Source organism: Rutidosis leptorrhynchoides, chromosome 5 (genome assembly GCF_046630445.1).
Source record: "Rutidosis leptorrhynchoides isolate AG116_Rl617_1_P2 chromosome 5, CSIRO_AGI_Rlap_v1, whole genome shotgun sequence".
Taxonomy (NCBI): domain Eukaryota; kingdom Viridiplantae; phylum Streptophyta; class Magnoliopsida; order Asterales; family Asteraceae; genus Rutidosis; species Rutidosis leptorrhynchoides.
This window is the reverse complement of record NC_092337.1, coordinates 64,769,358-64,780,639: the sequence shown is the minus strand read 5'-3', so window position 1 is coordinate 64,780,639 and position 11,282 is coordinate 64,769,358. Positions and strand designations below refer to the sequence as shown.

At 32.9% G+C, this 11,282-nt stretch overlaps 1 protein-coding gene across 1 annotated transcript; it reads right to left on the bottom strand.

Annotated features, from left to right (window-relative positions):
- Nucleotides 1-10,392: 10,392 nt before the first annotated feature.
- LOC139848391 (uncharacterized) lies at nt 10,393-11,069 on the bottom strand. Its single transcript, XM_071838127.1, has one exon. The coding sequence runs from the start codon at nt 11,004-11,006 to the stop codon at nt 10,443-10,445; it is 564 nt and encodes a 187-aa protein (XP_071694228.1). The 5' UTR covers nt 11,007-11,069; the 3' UTR covers nt 10,393-10,442.
- Between the last annotated feature and the right edge of the window lie 213 nt (nt 11,070-11,282).

The following is an 11,282-nucleotide window of genomic DNA, read 5'->3' as shown; positions in this document are numbered from 1 at the left end:
TTGCAATATTTATATGCGTGAGTTTCATTATACCCTTTCAAATGCTTTTGCAATATATATTTTTGGGACTGAGAATACATGCGCTGCTTTTATAAATATTTTACGAAATAGACACAAGTAATCGAAACTACATTCTATGGTTGGATTATCGAATCGAATATCACCCTATTTAGTCTGGTAATCTAAGAATTAGGGAACAAAAACCCTAATTGACGAGAACTCTAAAGATAGATCTATCGGGCCCAACAAGCCCCATCCAAAGTACCGGATGCTTTAGTACTTCGAAACTTATATCATGTCCGAAGGAGGATCCCGGAATGATGGGGATATTCTTATATGCATATTGTGAATATCGGTTACCAGGTGCTCAATCCATATGAATGATATTTTTGTCTCTATGCATGGGACGTATATTTATGAGAAATGGAAATGAAAATCTTGTGGTCTATTAAAATGATGAAAATGATCGTTTATAATAAACTAATGAACTCACCAACCTTATGGTTGATACTTTAAAGCATGTTTATTCACAGGTACGAAAGAAATCTTCCGCTGTGCATTTGCTCATATTAGAGATATTACTTGGAGTCATTCATGACATATTTCAAAAGACGTTGCATTCGAGTCGTTGAGTTCATCAAGATTATCATTAAGTCAATTATAGTTAGATATATTATGAAATGGTATGCATGCCGTCAACTTTCGATGTAATGAAAGATTGTCTTTTCAAAAACGAATGCAATGTTTGTAAAATGTATCATATAGAGGTCAAGTACCTCGCGATGTAATCAACTATTGTGAATCGTTTATAATCGATATGGACTTCGTCCGGATAGATTAGGACGGGTTTCTACAGAAATTATGTACAAGGACACTTGGCGTAATTATTAACAAAGTATTAAACCTTGGATTACACGCAGTCGATATCCTGGTGTAATTATTAAACAAAGTATTAAAACCTTGTTACAGTTTAAGTCCCCAATTAGTTGGAATATTTGACTTCGAATATAAGGATAATTTGACGAGGACACTCGCACTTTATATTTATGACTGATGGACTGTTATGGACAAAAACCAGACGGGCATATTAAATATTCCAGGACAAAGAACAATTAACCCATGGGAATAAACTAAAAATCAACACGTCAAACATCATGATTACGGAAGTTTAAATAAGCATAATTATTTTATTTTATATTTCATCGCACCTTTAATTATTCGTCATTTATATTTTTTGTTATTTATTTTATTTTGTTAATTAAATTTACTTTACGCTTCGCTTAAAATATAAAATTGACAAACCGGTCATTAAACGGTAAAACCCCCTTTTATATATTATTAATATAATATATTTTGTACGAATATAATTGTTTAAAATATAGTGTGAAATAAGCCAGCTCCCTGTGGAACGAACCGGACTTACTAAAAACTACACTACTCTACGATTAGGTACACTGCCTATAGTGTTGTAGCAAGGTTTAGGTATATCCCATCTGTAAATAAATAAATAACTTGTGTAAAAATGTATCGTATTTAATAGTTTTTCCTAGTAAAATATACACTATTTCGTACCCCCACGCTACGACATCAGTAAGCTAATGCTTAGTGAGTAAAACAATTATACACATACATATACAATTTACCTACTTGTATCCATGAACACGAACTACGCATGCATAACGAGCTAGTAACAACATACAACTAGCACAATATTAGCATAATAAACACAACAATGTAATAATGCTAAATATAAACACCAATGACGTACAATAAAACTAATCAAAATACAATAAGGGATAAGATCCCCGCGTACAAGTCACCGATGTTCACAACATCCCTCGGGTTACCAAATAAACCCCATGAGTGGTATCGCCAAATCGAACTTAAGACCACCTGTCACGTCTAATGTGGTATCGTCTCATCGAACTTTAAACCCACATGTGAGGTATCGCCATATCGAACTTTAAACCCTCATCGCACGCCTTTATACAATAGTGATATGGTATCGTCAAATCGAACTTTAACCCATATCACCCGTCTAATGTGGTATCGTCTAATCGAACTTAAAACCCACATATGAGGTATCGCCAAATCGAACTTTAACCCTCATTACCCTCCAATACAAATCATTGATATGGTATCGACAAATCGAACTTAAGACCATATCATACATACATGACATTGAGGTATCGTCAAATCGATTTAAACCCTCATTGCCTACGACACGAATAAATAAATCATATATATACATATATAATTATTCCACTCACCTTATCACGCCGGTGGTGATTAAAACACTTCCGTGAGCTTCAAGCGAAGTACCTAATACATTAAGTACCCAAATCAACATACAAACTAGTGGGACTAACCACCAACACTTAACTCTCGAGCATTTAATGACCCAATTGCATTAAATGACCCATTTACACCAAAACCGCCCATTAAAGGCCAAGACTCATCATTAATCACTATAAGCTAGTGATTAAAGTCTACTAACACCAACCATGGGTATTTCATACCCATCTTACCCAACTAGGTCAACCATTACGCATTTGACCCATTTCGACACTTAGACTTATATTTTGGTCAAACTTGCACCCATTAACAATCTTTCACAAATTCACAAGTGTACTAGTGTTTTTAACATCAATTTAACACTTACAAACACCAAGTCCAAGACCAAACCCTATATTACAAGCCTTAGGGTTTCATTACACTAATTTAACCCAAATTCACCCATTTAACCCCCAAATGGGTCTTACAAGTCACACATGAACAAACCCTAGCTATAAACCAAATTGAACTCAAAAACTCAGAGTTAGAACTTACCAATACTATCACAACGTAGCTAGAGACGTAAGGAACAACTTTAAAACTCGGGCTCGGGCGAGATTTGGTCTCCATCTTCTCCAAGTGAGCTCTCTCTCACTAAAAACCTCAACTCTCTCTCTAGATTTGATTTAGGTAGATGAGAATGGGATGAATGGGGATTGGATAAGGTTGAATCAGCTTTAGACTCCCCAAAACCGGTCACAAGTGAAAGGACTATTATACCCCCAAAAGATGCCATTAAAATGGACTTAAAATTCATTTCAGCGACATTTGTCGCGTTTCGCGACACCAAGACGCGATAAACAGTACTCAAATGCAACAAAGTGGCCAGAAATCACCATCAGAAGTTGTCGCATTTCAAGCATGTTTGTCACGGAATGCGACACACCAGAACGCGACAAACTGCACTCAAACTCGACAGATTACCTGATGTACTCCAATTTCACTTTTAAAACATCCCAAAGTCAAACGTGGTCAACTCATTACATCCAAACTATTAAATAATCATTCTTGGACTTCAAATAATGCCCCGAGCGTCATGTTTAGAAAAACGGGGTGTTACACATCGAAATATAAGGGAAGATATAAAACCCAACAACCACCCAGAAATTACAAACCATGTATATCAATGCGTATAGCAATATAAAGACACGGGAGAATGAAAAATACTATAACCCCAAGGTAATAGTAGAAGAAAATAATTTTCTCTGGTAGTAGATGAAAAAGAAGAATGAAGGAAACGATAGCCAAGAAAATATCAAGAATCAGAACTGGATTAAGCATTTCACAATCTTTTGGAAGTATGAAATAAGGAAGAAGATGTAGGAGTGGTGAAAATAATGAAACGGAAGTGGTTAATTTATAGCCAAATATCAGACATAACAATCGAGGCAGATTACGCATTTAAAGGAAATCTTAATTTCCTTAAATTTCGAAGAATCAAATCTTATTTAGATTATGAAGATTTTCTATTCCTTAAATTCCGAAAATCAATCGTAACTACGTCAAAAGTTAAGACGAATCTCTATTCTTTCATTTCTCTCTTTTACGATAACTTCTCTCATACGCTTCGAGAAATCGGATTGTTTTATCCATATTATTCAACGATGATAAAATTCTATTTATCAACTCATATTCGTCATGAAAACATTTTTATTATTAGCCATGACGACCTCACTCAAATTTCGGGACGAAATTTCTTTAACGGGTAGGTACTGTGATGACCCGGAAATTTTTGACCAAATTTAAACTTTATCTTTAAATGATTTAATGTTTTCAACACGATAAGCAATGCCTGTTAAACTGAATCTCAAAATTTTGAACTATTCAAATATCTTTCGGTTGTTCTCGACGATTCGCGAACAATTATATGTAAATAGATACATATACTATAACTTGAAAACGTAACAAAGTGTTAAGTAAACGATACTGTACATTAAACTTATTGGTTTGATTATCTGATTGATATATTTTACTACGAAGTTAAAATGTTATGTTAAACGATTGAATTAAAAGATATTTACTGAGTCCTTTAAGGATTATGATATTATTACGAGTCTCTGTTGTGAGGTCCACATTGATTTAAGAAATTATTCCTTTTTAACGGTATTCGAAATATATGGTAAAGTGTTTGTTTAAATAACGTAATTTGGACACATACAATAATAAGAAATATTAATTGTTAGAATTAAAGCTATGAATAACTTGCGATGTGTAATTTAAAACGTGTTTATTAATATTAAAAATATATATTAAAATGATTAAATATAATATTTAACTAGATATAAAACATTTTGGATTTGGATATACTTGATTAAATAACGAGACATTGATTTATAAAAGTAAATGACCAAAACACTCAAATGTATAAATTATATTTCGAGTGATATAGTTTAGGGATAATTTAAGGCTATATTTTGACAAAGGTACGTTTCCCAAAACGTAAAATGCAAATTTTCTCAGTATACAAAAGGACGTTCGAAAAAACGGAACCGGGACAGAAGTCGAGTGACAACGTACGACTTATCGGGACGAAAATTACAAGTCAACTATGCACATGAATTTAATTTAATATATAATTAATTATATAAATTATTTATTATATTTATATTATAATATTATGTCGACAAGCTAGTGTACAAAAGAGATGTGAGCTGTTCAGGCAGGCCATACGATCGCATGACATTTGCACTAGAAGCCCATGCGATCGTATGGGCATCAGATTCAGAAAACATTATAAAAGCTCACGAGTTCAGTTGTTTGTCACACACACATATTTATTTATATTACTTCCTCCGTATTTAAATTATTATTATTATTATTATTATTATTATTATTATTATTATTATTATTATTATTATTATTATTATTATTATTATTATTATTATTATTATTATTATTATTATTATTAAGATTAATATTATTATTAATCTTATTAATTATTAGTATTATTACATAAAATACTACGACGAGGTTATGAGCGTGTCACTTTCAAAAATGGGTTTTTGAGCGGGATAAAGTTAAGGAAATTATGGGTTATAGCTATGGAGGTTATGGGTAATGTTCATGGGTATTATTTACAAGTCAAACCTAGTGTTTATCATATTCGTTGCGTCTACATACTTTCCTGCAATATGAAATCACAATATTGATACGTAAGCATTCATATCTTATCTTTTATATATTAATTGTGTATCCATGTTTAGTGCTCGAGTATATATGTTTAGGCATGCCAGTATGCTAAATTTCGTCATTAAACAGCTTATATTGAATCACGAATTAAATACATATATTACTAGTAAAAGGTATATGATATACATGTTTTTGGAAACTAACGAAAATTCAATAACTTTTCATTTAGATATCGAATACGTTCGATGAATGGATTAAAAGATATGATCAACTGAATTATGATTGACGTTAATTGAAATTGCTTTAGAATCTGCAATTAAGATTTAAACAACTTGTTTACAAGATTGATAAAATGGATTTTTAAATATTACCAGCCGAGTAAATGAATCCTTATATAAGGTACGTCTCGTTTGTTGAACTATTGTCAAAATTGACTTTTTGAAACGACTTTGGATAACTTTTGTATGTCGATCTCGAGCATTAGGATTGTGATACACTATGACCAGACCTAGCTTGATAGACATTTATTGATCAAAAAATGTTCTCTAGGTTGAGATCTACGATTATTTGATATTCCGAGTTTCGGTCACATTACGATGAACAACTTTATGTGCTGCTAAGGTGAGTTTCATTTGCTCCCTTTTTAATTGCTTTTGCAATCTATATTTTTGGGCTGAGAATACATGCACTTTATTTTAAACGCAATGGATACAAGTACATACTAAATTCTACACCGAGTTTGAACCAAAAATCCCTTAGCTTTGGTAACTAGTAACTGCTGGTTATAAGAACTGGTGGGCGCGAGTAGTTATATATGGATCCATAGGGCTTGATATCCCCGTCCGAGCTAGAGCGCTAGCCTTTTAACGGACGTATGCTATTTGAGAAGCGTACACGTTGGTTTGCGTGTATTATTAAGATGATTATACAAAGGGTATAAATTATATATACGTTAAGTTTAGTTACCAGGGTGCTCAATTTTGTAGAATATTTTGATAAACGTTTCGGGATGAAACAACTGAAATCTTGTGATCCACCTTTATGTACAGATTGTGCGAAACACTACAATTATGAACTCACCAACCTTTGTGTTGACACTTATTAGCATGTTTATTCTCAGGTTCCCTAGAAGTCTTCCGCTGTTTGCTTATATGTTAGACAAGCTATGTGCATGGAGTCATACATGGCATATTTTTCAAGGAAACGTTGCATTCACCAAATCATCACCATGTATCTTATTTTGACTGCATTGTCAACGGAAGTACTATTGTAAACTATTATTTACGGTGATTGTCTATATGTAGAAATCATCAGATGTCGAAAACCTTTGATTTAAATATTCATTTATGGTGTGCGTTTTCAAAAGAATGCAATGTTTACAAAACGTATCATATAGAGGTCAAATACCTCGCAATGAAATCAATGAATGACGTATTGTCCATATGGATTTGGAGCGATCGTCACAATATTCTTTCATGTCATCAGTAAAAAGTCCGCCGAAATGAGCTTCGAATGTAACAAAACACGGAGCCATGAAGAAGTTTGAGAAGTCGGATGAAATTGAAATTGTAAGATTATATGAAATGGTAGTGAAGTTGTATGAAATGGTAGTAAACTTGGAAGAAATGGTTGTGTAAAATGGTTGTATAATGGGTAGTAATTATAGTTGGGTAAATATTGATTTTTTTAAAAGTGAAATGTTTTTATAAATAAAATGTCAGTTACTGTTTTATTTAATATTATTTTCTTATGAAAAACAGATATATTTTCGTATTCAAACAATAAAGGAACGGAAAGGTAAGAGTGGGACCCACTGGTTACCGTTACACTCTCGTTGCAGGCATAGTTGGCGGAGACCGTGGCGACTTGCTGCCTATCTCTGTGAAGTCTTGAAACTCGTTATCGAGCTCGATAATAGCAAGATAGGGTGTGATCTAACAATCAAAAGTAACTTAAAGCATGTGCGACTAACTATCTTAAAGATTACAATTAACATTAATTAATACGTAAATATTTTGCTCAATTGAGGATAATGGTTACACGTTTTGTGTATATATATTATTTAATTATGTTACATTGATATATGTTGAAAATATTTTAATGATTTCATTTCATAATAAAAAATATATTTAAAAAAATTAACATTCAACGGAAATCCATTAACCCGCTTAAACCAACTGACTAAGAGTGCAAATTGTGCATAGTTTTCTTGACTAGGAGACGAGTTACTAGCTTGGTTTGCGGAAGATGAATGAATGGGTGAAAGTTTATAATTTTTTAGTAAATTGGTGTAGAAATCATTTGGTTCATAATTGTTATGTTAAACATATTTGAGAAGATTTGGTGAAAAAAATGTAAAATGAATGATATGTGAGTTTGTAATAGATGTGAATGACGTGTGAAATTATGAATAATTAATAATGTATATACCTACGGGTCAGGTTGGGTCGGTTTGGGTGACGGGTCAAAATGGTTTTAGATTGAAATGGGTCATGGGTCAAACGGATAAATTTTTTAAACGGGTCCAAATGGGTCAGGTTGAGTCGGTTTAGGTAACAGGTCGAAACGGATAATGGGTCAAATAGGTCCAAACATGTCATATGTTTTTACATTTGATTTATCACATTTATTATGTTGTTTTAGTTATTATTATTATTTATTATATGTAATATTATATGTATATAGAAATACTAATATACATAATAATTGATATAATCATTAATTCTTTCATAAATGATTGACAGATGAATTTTGTTATGTTCGATCCATTTGACCCATTCACAAGACCCATTAGACTTATATCTATTTATTGAACTTTAAGAATTGATACCCATTTGAATCATTCTTTTATATTTAGTATAAGACCCAATAAGTTGAAGAAAAACTCATTGGATTTTATTTTATGTTTTGGTTTATGTTGCCAGGCCTAATTTTTTTCAAGATTCAATTGACCCGAAAGCTTGACCCAAATTTGAGAGTATGGGTTTCAATTGCCAGGTATGATAATGTATTTGTAGCGTTTGGATTAGGTCTTTAATTCAAAAAAATGTTCACATGACCGTTCGGATTTTTTTCTTTCTTTTTTTTATTTATTTATACAATCATGATGGTCAAATAGAAAAACTAGGTCCCAACCTTTCACGCCAAACAAATGCAACACGCCAACACCCTGTCGCAGATTGTTTCATAGACTCGTTAACAGATCCGTGCCTATCTCCCACATTGGTTTCACGGCAGCCAACTCGTCAAGGTCTTCCACTCTTACCTTTTGGCTCCCTACCAAATGGGTGTGTTGTTGTTGTATCAGTCACAGGTCAATAACGAATAACGAATTCTTGAAAACAAGGAGTCAAAATGCACATATATGCAATACCAAAATCAACTGCTAAATAGGTTAGAGTCCAGATTCGCATAGAATGAACCCCCAAATTGCAACTGTTATGGGTAAATAGGACAAGCCATAAAAAGAATCAGATCATAGGACACCATACTTAATTAAAACATAGCTTATCAAAATAACAAAGGTGCACTAGAAGATAAGACCCATAACTTTCAATTGGGTAAAATAAAGAAATACTGCAATCCAAGTACAAAAATCATTTGAAATCAATACATCATTTCCATAATAATATGCACAGGTTCACAAATCACAACTTGTAACCATTCAAATTCTGTCAACAAATTACAACTCAAAATTTTCTCCATGTATTTTCGGTTGTCTTTCGAATTTTCACAATCATATGCTCTCCAAAAGCAAGGCAGATTGGACACCCCTGCAATAGTAGGATTAAAGTAAAGTTAGTAAGTATATCAGTGATCAAATACAGCATACTAACATATTCACATCCATATTAATCATTATAAACCTATACCAAGTTTATATTACATCTTGCAGATGATATTATTACAATAAACTATGTATGTGTATGTACAAGGAGAGTTAAAAACAACGATATTTCAGATGTAAGTTTGAATAAGATATTTTTTTCAACAGGTGAGTACGAATAAACTGGTTCACTGATACAGAACATGTACAGTTTAAATCTCATTACAATTTCACAATCTAGCTTCAAAAGAACTTTGTTCTTGCAATTAAAGCAAGCAGTTTACCCTAGCTCTACTAAGTTCTTTTATGTTCATTAACCTGATCAATTCAATTGAGTCCTAATTAGGAAAAAAAAGAGTCAAAAATTGCATAAGCATAGAAGAATTAAGCAATTTTTGCCAGGACTGAGAATACAATTCTAGTTAAGTTAGTCATATTGGCACACTAACACTCTGCAGACAATTGCATAAGTTGTTCTTAATCTCTAAAAAAACACTAATCATTTCATAAATGTCAAAATATTCATTTGAAACAATGAGGCAGCATAGAACCAATAAGATTCAGAAAATAATATGAAAAAAAATATTAACTTTGAATCTATATAATCGAAACCAAACTTTCTAATCTTTGAGACAAAGCAGCTTAACTCACATAGACGATTATCGATCAAAGTTGTAAAAGTCGCTAGTTTGAGACTAGTCGGTTGAGAGTCGATACCTTGTAGGAACTAATTGGCCAAGTCGGAAATTAGTCCAAAGTTGACAACTTTTTTCCTAGTTGGGCCACTAAAGTAGTAGAAGATCGGTTTTACCCCATTTTTTCTCTAGTAGGACGTTAAGTAACATTGACTTTGACTATATTTGACCTACTTTGGCTACTTTTCACTGAATAAATCCGACTTTGACACACAAAAGTGAAATTTTGACAACTTTAACCGAACAAATCGTCCGGCTGGTCAGGAATATTCACTTTTACAAAAAATTGACTAACTGAAATTAGCAAAACCAAATTCTAAACAGAACCAAACACAATAATACTAGCACTTAACAATGCAGCTACAAATTAACTCAAAAACAATAATACAACATAACAATCCATAACAATTCGAAACAAATTAACCAAAAAACTTACAAAAACACTCATAAACAATTCTTCAAAGATCATCCTGACTCCTCAAATACTCCCCAGTATCCGCCTGCCTAATAACCACAAGTCCATTAGGATCCATTTTCCTACAATCCTGAGTCGATTTAGCTGCAATTCCAAACCCTAACGCCACATCAGACATCGAATAAACAACAACACCATCATAAGCATTTATATTATCAGTAATCCTTCCTAATCCACCTTTCACAACATCGTTTCCGTATAAAAACGACATCTCTGAAGTAGGTTTTAACCATACTTTATGTTTCGCATTACCAGCTAACAAATTCAACGCTTGTATCGTTAAATGAAACTTGCCGCTTTTTGTAAACTTTCCGATGTTTGTTCCGAGCGCTACGAGGTTGTCTCGTTTGATGTTTGTTGCACGTTTGACTAATGATTCGGAAACGTAATAGACTCTGTTTTTGTGGAGACGAAAACAGTAACGGCCGGGTGTTTGGTCCGGACCTTCGTGTGATGGTGATTCGACGATGTTTTTGAGATTGTTGCCGGTGAATTTGAAGAGTTTTTCGAAAACTTGAGTGGTTTCTGATTCGTCTAGTGGCCTCATCGTTGCTGGAAACAGAAACCCTAAAGTTTGTGTGGTGGAGTAAAACCCTAAAAAATGTTTGTATAGATGTTTCCGTTAGTCCGTTCCGTTAAATATTTTCTTAGGAAGAAAAATTAAAGACATAGCGTTAAAAATAGTCCTTCTCGTTAGCAACAAAAAATCACTGCTAGGTTCTGTATTTTTTTAGGTGTTAGATTCGTACACCACCTGTTTTTAGCCTTACAGCACCAAATGTGCTTTACAGTGTTGTACTGTACAACACTGTAAAGCATCTTT

Bases quoted from the DNA above. Each gene is read 5' to 3' on its own strand.
- LOC139848391 (XM_071838127.1), bottom strand. From the start codon at position 11,006: ATGAGGCCACTAGACGAATCAGAAACCACTCAAGTTTTCGAAAAACTC.